The following is a 12,249-nucleotide window of genomic DNA, read 5'->3' on the forward strand; positions in this document are numbered from 1 at the left end:
TCTGTTTGTTTTTTGTAATGTGTCTTTTGCTGTACAGAAGCTCATTAACTTGATATAGTCCCATCTATTTATCCTTGCCTTCACTATCATTACATTGGGTGCTCTATCTTTAAAGATGTCGCTGACGTGTATGTCGTGTAGTGTTAGGCCCATCTTTGCTTTCAGGTATCTTATGGTTTCCGTTCTTATGTCTAGGTCTTTAATCCACTTCGAGTTGATTTTTGTGTATGGTGAGAGATAGTGATTTAGTTTCATTTTTTGCATGTAGCTTCCCAGTTTTTGCAGCCGCATTTGCTGAACAAACTTTCTTTGTTCCATTGTATCTTCTTTGCTCCTTTGTCAAATATTAAACCTGTGGGTTTCTATCTGGGCTTTCTATTTGAATCCACTGGTCTGTATGTCTGTTCTTGTTCCAGTACCACGCAGTTTTGATTATTATGGCTTTGTAGTATAGCTTGAGGTTTGGGATTGTAGTGCCTCCATTCTCTATCTTCCTAGTTATGAGAGTTTTGGCTATTTAAGGTCTTTTGTGGTTCCATATGAATCTCATCAAAATTTTTTCTATTTCTTTGAAGAATGTCATTGAGACTTTTATTGGGATGGTGTTCAATCTGTATATTACTTTTAGTAGGATGGCCATTTTGATGAAGTTAATTCTCCCGATCCATGAGCAGGAGATGTCTTTCCATTTCATAGTGTCTTCTTGTATTTCTTTTAACAGTGTTTTGTAATTAATGGTATAGGTCTTTTACCTGTTTTGTTAGATTGATCCCCAGGTATTTGATTCTTTTTGTTTAATTGAAAAGGGGATGGCTTTTTTTTTTATTTCTGTTTCTTCTGATTGGTTGTTTGTGTATAGGAAAGCCTCTGATTTTTGTGTGTTGATTTTATATCCTGCTACCTTGCTAAACTGGTTGATGGATTTGATTAGTCTCTCTGTGGAGTTCTTAGGTTTTTCCATGTAGATCAACATATCATCTACAAATAAGGACAGTTTTACTTCTTCTTTCCCTTTTTGGATTCCTTGTATGTCTTTTTCCTGTCTTATTGCTCTGGCTAGAACTTTCAATGTTATGTTGAAGAGCAGTGGTGATAGTGGACACCCTTGTCTTGTTCCTGATCTCCAGGGAAAGGTTTTCAGCTTTTCTCCATTGAGGATAATATTGGCTGTGGGTTTGTCATATATGGCTTTTATCATGTTGAGGTATGTTCCCAGTAACCAGATCACCAGATTTTTCTTCCCCACCCCCTGGACTCTATGTGCCCACTCGTGCAGTCTTTTCCCACGGTTCGGTTCTACTCACTGAGCCGAATGAGCAAGAAGCTTCGGTCTGCAGTGCTAGAGCCTTGGTGTTCTCCGGATCAATGTTGCAGGGTTCCACTTATCCTGCCTGTGGTGCTTCCAAGTAGGAGTTCCCTTATCGGAACTCCCCAATCGCCAATTCTCCCTCAGTTATCTTCCTTCTAATGAGCCCAAGGTATTCTCATTTGGGTTGAAACTCGTAGCATGTAAGTTTATAGTCCATTTGAAACTTGTAGCATGTAAGCCTATAGTCCATTTTTATATATTCCCGTGCAATCTTGGACATAATCGTCTCGGCGTCTTTACTCTGCTGCTATCTTGCCTGTTCCCAAGCTGGTCAAGCTAGTCTGTCAGTGGCTTTTCCCAGTGCCCAGTTGCTCTGGCTCGGATCTGCAGTCTTTCCTCAGCCTGGGCTCCACTCACTGAGCTGAGCCGTCTCCCTTCACCTCCAGGGCTTTATTGAGAGTCTAAATGGCTCCTGCAGTCCCCCAAACTTCCAGGTGCCTGAACACTCCCAGGGAGGGGGAGGGGAATTCTCTTTTCTGAACTCCCCAATTGCCAATTCTCCCTCTGTTATCTTCCTTCTAGTGAGTCCAGGGTGTTCTCATTTGGGTTGAAACTCAAAGTATGTACGTCTATAGTCCGTTTTCAGCCCTAAATTCCTGGGTCAGCCTGGACGCAGTGATCTCGGCTTCTTTACTCTGCGACCATCTTGCCGTTTCTCTTTAGTGCTGTGTTTTAACCCACTGCATCATCAGGGAGGGCCCAGCATTTTTATTTTATGTCTCCACCAAAAATGTACAACTCCTGTATCATAGTGCTAGCAGCGTTTATAAAATAGAAACACTTTCTTATATAGTTGCTTGAGGGGGGTGCCTAATCTCTCAAGTAAAAAGAATTGAATCTAAAACCCCAGGGCACCCTTGGCTTTCACTTTGGCAAGCAGAATTTTATTTTCTTTCCTCAAGGACAACATTCTTCACCAGTCCTGACTGGAAAAGGAACAATCTTGGAAAAAGGAAGAATAAGTTCAAAGTTTTCAGTATTACAAGAGAGTCCTGAGTCTTGCCACTTCAGCCCTGTGATTTCCTGAATGCAGAGAGCTGAGAGATGTGAATCTTGCCTCTACACCTGGCCAAATGTGGGATGAAGCTTCAGGGCACATGAAACACTGTGGGCAGGCATTAAGAAAGAAATTTCTGCTCCTCCTTCAGTTTGGGTGCCCCCCCTTTGGGGCAATGGGGACTCCTTCTCCTACTCAGGTCCTCATGTGGGCCCCTTCAGCTGGCTCCCGCCTACTGCTCTTTTTCCAGCATTAGCTCTTTGGCGGTTGGCTGGCCCCTGCACTCTTAAGGGACTGTGGCAGAAGCCATCTTGCTTACCCAGTGAGACTTTGGTAGTCCATTGAAACTTTGGTTCTCACCTCTCTCCCAGCTCTTCAGGTCCCGCACAATCTCTTACTTATGTTTCTGGCCAGGAGGCTGGCTTGTGTTCATTCTCCTACAGGTTCTGGTCTTGGGTCTTGACCACTTGACCAAAGTCCTGCCTGCAGAGCTGAACATTTGCCTGCAATGGGGGTGGCTGGTTTCACTGTTTGAGGGTCCATATCTTTAAATCCTTTTCTCCCCTACTCATTTTCTCCCATTCTCTATTCCCTGTGAACATCTCACCAACTGAGGATCTTTGGGCATACCAGTGTTTGATTACTTTCCTTTTGCCCATATGGGTAAGCATGAACCCTTAGAATTGGTGACACACATTTTTCTTCTTAAAAGTTTGGGGTCTCAATATCCCTTTGTTTGTGTCTGGTAACAGTTTCCCCCTCTTAACATCTTTTGATTTCTCTCTCTCTCTCTCTCTGTATCTCTGTATCTCTGTTTGCCTGTCTGTCTCTCATGCCCACCCACAAATGCATACCCTATAAGGCTTAAAGACACTAATAGCTCATACACCCTCCACTATTGTTAATCCCAAGAACCTTGATTACAATCAGTAATTTCCAGCTTTATCTAGAAAGCTATTTTAGCCATGGAAATTTGTTAAAATTTATGATTGCTATTGAACATCTTTATGATTTCACAGTATAAGCACGTATTTAGCTTTCACCCTTCTTCCTCAAGCCTATTTTACCTCCTCCCTTCCTCAGCTACTGGGCTTGCTGAGTAGGTAAATCCATCCCCTACATGGATGACTGGCTGACCTGCAGTTCTCTTTCCACTCTACTTTCGATCCAGAGCATGTGGCCTCCACATGCTCCATCTCACTCCTTTCCCTTCTGAGATTTCAATAGGCTTAACTACCAACTCCAATCCAGGTGGAGACTCTGATCATCCTCATATGATTAGAGCGGACCCATCTTTGCTTTAGTTTAGGAGCTGGTATTAATTTGAGTAGGGCCAATTAAAAATAAGTTTAGGATTGTTTAAATGACTCAGGGAACATATACTTTGTTCTTATCCTGGATACAAGAAATACATAGCCTCAGGCTACTTGCATTCAACTGTTCTCAGGGGAAGATTCAGCTGTAGGACCAGGCCAATAGCCAGAGTGGAAGGTTCACAGAAACCCTTCTTTATTAATAAAGTCCAAAGTCCAACTACTTCTGTTTCTTCAGTTAGAAGAGATAGTGATTGTTTAAGCCACTGGGTTTTCTGTTAGTTGCAGCTACAAACATCTTGACATCCAGATCACCTGTGACCCCAGGAAATGCCTGCCTTCACCCAAAGAGAGAACTCCCTCTCATGGAAGAAGTAAGCAGGCCTCTATCAACTTCAAATCCAGTCATCTCCTGCCTCCTTTCTCCTATTGGTATTCAATTTCCCCTTCTAGTAACCTTTTTCATTAACAAACAAACAAACAAACAAACAAAAACTCTCAGAATTAATTTGAAGTTTAAGATTTACTGTTAACTTAATTTTTATTTAATGTCAGCAGTACATATTTGAAAGTTAGGCAGTGAAACAGTTTTCAAAAGGAGAAGTCCCCGCCAAAGCTTCCCACTCCAATTTCTCTCCAGGTGCAATCTTTGCCAATTCTTGCTGTTCTGCATTTTAGTTGTTGCTAAATAGGCTTTTTAAAAATACATCATTCTTTAACTTTCACTACTAATAAGCATTTTCAGTAATGTAAGATGGGGACTTAGATTTCCTATCGCTTCCCTACCACATACTCATCCTTTCTCTCACTTTCTGAAAGAAATTTTATCAGTGTTTTTCTATTTACATTGTCCTTTATGTAAATACTATTCACAATTCAGCATGTAGTGTATTACAGTTATAGTTATCTCTTATACAACAGTTTCTCTGTTCCTAATATCTAGTAATGACACTCTTTTCATTTATTTTTCAGCATATTTAATATCTATTCCAAGATCTCCAAGTGTATATCCAAGAAAAGTGCAAAAGTGATTTAAAAAATCTTAATATGTTTCACACTAAAAATGTTGCTATCTTTTATTTATTCATTGGCACATTGGTACTTTTACTGTTCAGGCCTCTCCCCCAACATGTAGTAGTAATTGATTAATCCCAATTAAAAATGAGACTAACTGGCTGCTTAAATGCTTTGAATAGAAGGGATTAGCTGTATTGGGGGCTGTATTGTCAGATAAGGAATAGGTAAGAGATTAGAGTAATCCCCTGTCAATACCTGGTGGCCATTTTTCATGATTGGTCATTTTCCACCAGGGAGATCATCTGTCCTTCCTAATCCCCTGGAAAGAGAGAGACAAAGGGAACCTTCTTGCCTGCAGTGTGCTCAAGCCCTCCCTCAATGCAAAATGAATTCCTTGCTTCCTCCATCTACTTACTAGTTCTTTCTTCCTCCAATCTTGGCCCTCTTTTTCTTTCACTGTTCTTATTTGAGACCTTGGTCCTGCTTTGTTAGAAAGCAGCATTCCCTTTCACAAAGACTTTCTCCCCATATCTTAAGGTGCTTTTCTTATATGCTGTTGGGACTCTAGTAGTTTTGTTAATTGGCTATATCTAAGGGGATTGAAAAGGGAGGAGGAACTGGAGAAGCTGAGGGAAGTTAAGGTTATCTTAAAGCTAGGACTTCAGAATGCCTGATAGGCCAGAAATATTGTTAGAATCTGATGAAAAACAGCATTCACAGTGTTCAATATTTTTTCTCAGTCTGACATTTCAGGTTAAATAATCTAGTAGAGATTTTTCCTTTTTTATTCTTCATTTAGACTCAACAATCGAAAATACACAAGATGAAAATCTTAAGGATGGTCCTATTAACAAAATGATGACTAACAAATGTTGCTTTGTTGGGAATGGTGCACACAGGCCTCCTTTGGACATGATGTGTGAATGAAGGTGGACACAAGAATATAAGAACAGGCCTCACTTAATAAAATCTTACACTGGTGTTTCCTTGTTTGACCATATACAGATAGGAAAATTGTACTTTGTTTTCTGTAGATGACATTTTCTGAATGCAGACCTTAATCTATCCTTAAAATTCTCTCCAGCAAAGTAATAGAGCAAAGGATTGAAGCAGGTGTTGGCTGCTGCAAAGGTCAGTGTGATGACCACAGATTTATGCAACTTGTCCGTACATGAGTTCTCGTTCCATACACGCAGGTGGAGGGTTCGCAGGATGTGATAAGGCAGGAAGCACAGAAGGAAGATGATTAAGGTAATAATGATAGTGATCAACGCCTTCCTGTGAGAAACGCGCAGCCCTGGGACCTCCACCTTTAACAAGGCTCGGATGATTAGCAGGTAGCAGGCACTAAGTGTGCAAAGTGGCAACAGGAAGCCTACCACCAGGGCGATGTAATTCATTATTCTTATTTTAATAAAGTTACCGGGGTTCAGATCTAAGCATGCTGTGGTACTGCCTACATCCCTAGAGCCATCACTCAGAAGCACTGCTGAAGCAGCCATCATGAGGAACCATATGAACCCACAGAGAATCCAGGCACTCCTGATGCTGGTGATATGGAGGAGCCGGAAGGGGTGAACAGTTGCCAGGAAGCGCACAACACTCAACACAGTCAGGAAATAAATGCTGCTGTACATGTTGACATACAAGGAGTATGATACAATTCTGCAGGTTATGTCCCCAAATAGCCAATTGGAGCCTCTGAGGTAATAGTCAATCCTGAATGGCAATGTACTTATAAATAGAAGATCTGAAATGGCCAGGTTTAGCATAAAAACATTCACAGATGTGGACTTCTTATAAGGCTGCAGGAAAACATATATAGAAAAGCCATTACCCAGGAGTCCCCAGACAAATATTATTAAGTACACAATGGGATAAAAATTCTTCTTGAATTCGTCACTCAGGCAGTTCCTGCTGCTTCCATTACTAATGTTGCCATTGGTTTCCATTTCTGATATGGAGATAGTCAGAAGAAAGGGTGGAAGTCTCTTTTCTGAGCTAGATTAAAAAAAAGACACAAAAAGTTACTTTTTCATCACTAGTTAAATCTTCCTAGGTTTTAATAAAACTGGGAGAAGTATTAGCTTTTCTTTGAAATTTGAGTCAAAAACATTGGCTAAGTCTTCATCATTTGGTCCTTTTCATTTCATGATAGATTGCTGGGATTCTGAATAAAACTTAATTTATTCCACTCAAGTTAAAGTCTTAAACTTAGAGAATTTAGGTTATGTTGATATGAGTGGCCTGTGACATTGCAGTCTAAATATATTGGACAACAAGTTTTGCATCAGCATATGTGAAAGGTAGAAGGAAATAACATTTTTTTTAATAACTTGATTTATAAAAAAAAAGATTTATTTATTTATTTATACAGAACTGGGGTACAGGCCAGAGGCATGGGTGTGGTGAGAGGATTCACCAGAGACAGAGTGGGGAGCAGAACAGGCAGATCAATGAAGTACACTGCTGAGGGGAGCAGTGGGTGAGTCAGGAAAGGTCTGCCCCTGTGGATCACTTCTGGGGCAGGGATCAAACTCATGCTTTAGCTTCTTAGTGCTGTGCTTTAACCTGCTGCGCCACCAGAGAGGGCCTGGAAGTAACACATTTTTAACTGCTGAAAGAAAAGCCCAGTAGTCAGCAAAAATATCCAGGTTTATGGGAGAGGTCAGAGATTTATGGGAGAGATCATTCTCAAATGATGGAAAACCTAACAGCATTTGTAATCAATAGACCTATCACTATAGAATGGCTAAGAAAAGAATAAAATTTGAAAAAGGAATATCAGAAAAGAAAAACGAACACAAGAAGCTCTCTTTCTCTTTTTGAGTCTAAGCTATGTTTGATGACTGAAACAAAAACTAAATCGGGATAAATGTTCAAAAACAAATATATTGTAAATAAGGTAGTGTAAAGGAGGTAAGAATGTGATACTTCATTTTTATATGTATATGTATGCATGTGTATATAATGTATACTATTTGTATATATGTTTTATGTATGTAATATAAATATAAAAGACTGTCACAGTCTATTGGCATAATGGACCAGTTCAAGTGAAGTGCGAAAACCTTACTTTCTTTATATATATATGTATATGTGTGTGTGTGTGGACACCCATAGACTTATACATATATGGAATACATTAATAAAATGAAAATGAAGTTCACAGAATAGCAGAATCTGTGGAATACAACAAAAACAGAGGGAAATACATAACAATGATGTAAGAAAAAAATATTAAAAAAAAGAAATTCATAACAAAAGGTACATAACAATATAGGGCCACCTCAAAAAATAAGAAAGCACTCAAATAAATAATTTAACCTTGTGCATTAAGGAATTTAAAAAGGTAAACAAAAAAAACCAAAAGCCAGACAAAGGAAGACTAATAATAGTAATTATAAATAAATGAAATAGAAATCAAAAAGAGTCTAAAAGATCTATGATACAAAAAATTGGTTCTTTGAAAAAATAAAATAGACAAATCTCTAGCTAGGCTTACAGGGAAAAAAGGGGAAAACTCTAAAAAAGAGAATCAAAAATCAAGGAGGAGAAACAACAACAAACATCTCAGAAAAACAGTGGGCCATGAGACTAATTTGAGCATCTATCTATATGCTAATAATGAGTAGTGGACCAGAAATGAAAATTTTTTTTTATTAAGCTTTTTCCTTAAATCGTTGTCATCCCCATAGATACCCCATCTTATCTACATGAACTGTCACCATATTCCCTGTGTTCTTCCCTCTTCAGTTTTGTCACCTTCCCACTTCCTCCTTTGTGTATACCTCAGTTCTTTATTTTTTAAGATTTATTTTTAAGTATTTATGCATACAAGAACTGGGGTCTTGGCCAGAGGTGTGGGAGGTGAGGGGATTCACCAGAGACAGAGTGGGAGCAGAACAGGCAGATCTACTGAAATACACTGCTGAGGGGAGCAACAGATGAGACAGGAGAATGAGATGGGAGGTGAGACAGGAGATGAGACAGGTCTGTGCCAAGTGGGTTAGTTCCCTGGCCAAAGATTGAACTTATGCCTCAGTGACTGGTGATAGGTTGGTATTAGCACTGAGACTTTAACTTCTGTGCCACCAGAAAGAGCCCTGAATGCCTTAGTTCTATGGTCACTTGTTAGTTTTAAGTTTTCTCTTGACCGTTCATGTGGTTTCTCTATATTCCACATAAAAGAGAGATCATCCAGTATTTATTTTTTAGAAATGGAGAATTTTTTAGAGCTATACAATCTTCCAAAACTGAATCAGGAATAAATAGAAAACCTGAACAGACCAATTCCAAGTAAGGAAACTGAAATAGTAAGCAAAAAATTCTCTCCAAACACAAAAGCCCAGGACCAGATGGTTTTGCTAGTGTGTTCTACCAAACTTTCAAAGATGAACTAATAACTCTCTTTCTCAAACTCTCCCAAATTAGGAAAAAGGGGATATTTCCAAACATATTTTCTAAGGCCAGCAGTACTCTGATACCAAAAGCATACTAAGCCATCACACAAAAAAGAAAATTAAAGACCAATATCCCTGATCAACAAAGATGCAAGAATCTACAAAATCTTTGCAAGCTGAACTGAATAATGCATTAAAATATCATGACCAAATGTGATTTATCCCAGGTATGTAAAGGTGTTCAACATCCAAATGTCAGCCTATGATAACTCCCCATAACAACAAAAGGAAAGATAAGAATTATATGCTCATAGTAATAGTGCTAAGAAAGCATTTGATAAGATTCAACATACATTTATGATAAAAATCCTCAAAAATGGGAATAAAAGGAATATATAATATAATAAAGGTCATATATATGACAAACCCACAGCTAACATTATCAATGGTGAAAAGATGAAAGATTTTTCACTAAGATCTAAGAAAAGGATGCCTGTGTTTGCCACTACTATTCAACACAGTATTGGGAATACTAGTTAGAGAAATAAGACAAGAGAAAGATATCAAAAGAATCCAAATTGGAAAAGAAGTAAAACTATAATTTGCAGATGACATGATTATACTAAAATCTACACTAAATATACACTCAAGACTATACTAAAAACTATTAGACAAAGTAAATCAGTACAGTACAGGGTAGGTTACAAAATCAACCTACTAACTAGTTGCATTTTCATATATAAACAATGAACTGAAAAGAAAGAAATCAAGAAAATAACCTCCCTTCTCTCTTGTATCAAAAAAAATATTAAATATCTAGGAATAAACTTAACAAAGGAGGTGAAGAAACAGTACAATGAAAACCATAAAACATTATTGAAATAAATAGAAAATGACACAAGGAGATGGAAAAATATTCTCATTCCATTGGTTAGAAGAATTTACATTGGTAAAATGATCATCCTACTCTAAGCAATATAAAAGAAATTCAAGGCAATTTCTATCAAAGTTTCAATGGCATTTTTCACATAGAACTGAAATTACAGAAAAACAGTGGGCCACAAAAGACCTCAAGTAGTCAAATCAATCCTAATCAATAAGAGAAAGAAGGGAGTTGAATTGAGAGTCTGGACAGAAACCCACATTTACATGACAGTTAATCTCTGACACAGAATATGCAATAGAGAAGGGAAAGTTTCTTCAACAAATTGCGTTGGTTAGACTGTACTTATAACATAGTAAAATTAAATCATAATTATCACACCATAGACAACAATTAAGTCAAAATGGATTAAAAACTGAGTTGCAACCTAAAACCATAAATACATAGAAAGAAAAAAAAACTCAGGTGAAACATACCACAACATTTACTTCAGTAATGTGTTTGGAAAATCATCTCCTAAAGCAAGGGGGGAGTGGGAACAAAAGAAAGTGGGGCTACCTCAAATTCAAAAGTTTCTGCAAAGTGAAAAAAACTATCCTTAAAACAAAGCAACCCTACTGAATGGGAGAAAACATTTGCAAATCATACATCTCCCAAAGGGGTAAAACTCAAGATCTACACAGAACTACAACTTAGCAAGAAGAAAATTTAAAAATGAACATAAGAATTAAACCATCAATTCTCAAAAAAAAAATATATATATATATATATATATACAGATGGCCAATCAGTGCATGAGAAAATGCTCATACCCACTTATCACAAGGGAAATGTAATTCAAATCCACAATGAGATAGCATCTCATACCTGTGAGAATTTGATAAGTTTGACAAGTAAACCAGACACAAGTGTTGGTGAGGATGTGGCGAAAAAGAAACGTTTGTACTCTGTTGGTGGGAATGTAGACTGATCCAGCCCCAGTGGAAATGAGTTTCTCAAAATATTTTAAAAATGGGTATAGCAAATGATCCAACAATTCCATCCTGAGGTATCTGTCTGAAGATACACTCACCCAAAGGGATGCATGCACACCTGTGTTTATTGCAGCACCATTTACAATAACCAAGTTAGAGCTGCAACTAAATACCTAGGAATAAATCCTGAGACATTTTAGTTACTGATTAGATTTATAAAATGCAACAACTGCTTTCTAGCCGGTTGACACCCACTTTATTACCTCTATTGTCTTGAATGTTTTCTATAAAAGACATAGTTCTTCAGTTTTTCTCATTGTAAGGCAAATGTACATGATAATTTCTGTTGTTAGGACAATTTCAGAAGGGACAATCGGGAATTTTGATGCTTCTTTGGAGAATACTGACCTAAACAAATCTTCCTACATGAGAGGTACTTTAAAACCAAAAAAAAAAATTTTTTTTAAATTATCCTTAAAAAAGAGATTGTCTAAAAGAGATATTATTTGGTTTAATGTTGGCCTTATAGTCCTGTCCTCTGCTTCCATACTTTGGGGATTAATAAATTCTGGCTTTTTAACTAGTTACTGATAAAATTGCCAAGGATTTAAAACACTTTTATGTCATTTTCTTGTTTGCACGTAATATTTTAAAATCAATTTTTCTATATACACACTTTCCCCTTTTCAGATGGAGGAAATTACCCCTTTTCGTGTTAATTTATTAATACATTCCTTTGAAGCAGAATCCCTTTTCACTGTTTCCATTTCCTCCTCCTTTCTTTACCCTTCTCTTAAGAAATTAATGATTATCTGATCAAAAGATTCATGTGAACATTCTAGACATATTTAACCCAGATAAATAGTCCAAATGTATTAAGTGAAGAAAAAAGTTATTAAAATGTGCTTCTTTCTATGGAAACATCAGAAGTCTATTAACATAACAAACTTAATTATTACAGTTAGGGGAAAAGAAGAAAGAACATGGTCTTCAAGTTAAAAGAGAATGATAATTTTAGCATTATTCAGTCTTTACAATTGGGTTGATACACATTTTTGTGTTAACACAATATTTTGGTTTGTATTAGGTCAGGATTTAAATTTCTTTTTGTTGGAGAGTCAGCCCCACAGTTGAGCCCTGTGTCCCCACAGCCCTCAGCAGCTCTGCCCCGCCTCCTGGGCCCTTTTGAAGCCACCCCTGGGCAGTGTGGGGCCGGGGTGGGGTAGATCTCACTGCAATGACCTCGCCAGCCAACTGGTTTCTGAGGCTTCCCTTAACTACCTTCCCAGCAGC

General features: G+C 37.9%; 1 protein-coding gene across 1 annotated transcript in view; it reads right to left on the reverse strand.

Moving 5' to 3' along the window:
• Window positions 1-4,576: 4,576 nt before the first annotated feature.
• CYSLTR2 (cysteinyl leukotriene receptor 2) overlaps window positions 4,577-12,249 on the reverse strand; it is a 23,097-nt gene continuing 15,424 nt past the window's right edge. Inside the window, exon 3 of the mRNA XM_012723192.1 lies at window positions 4,577-6,697. Within this exon, the coding sequence (XP_012578646.1) occupies window positions 5,668-6,648 (981 nt within the window). The 5' untranslated portion in view covers window positions 6,649-6,697 and the 3' untranslated portion in view covers window positions 4,577-5,667. The remainder of the gene's footprint in view (window positions 6,698-12,249) is intronic.

This window comes from Condylura cristata, unplaced genomic scaffold (assembly GCF_000260355.1).
Source record: "Condylura cristata isolate star-nosed mole 26May11 unplaced genomic scaffold, ConCri1.0 scaffold00010, whole genome shotgun sequence".
Taxonomy (NCBI): Eukaryota; Metazoa; Chordata; class Mammalia; order Eulipotyphla; family Talpidae; genus Condylura; species Condylura cristata.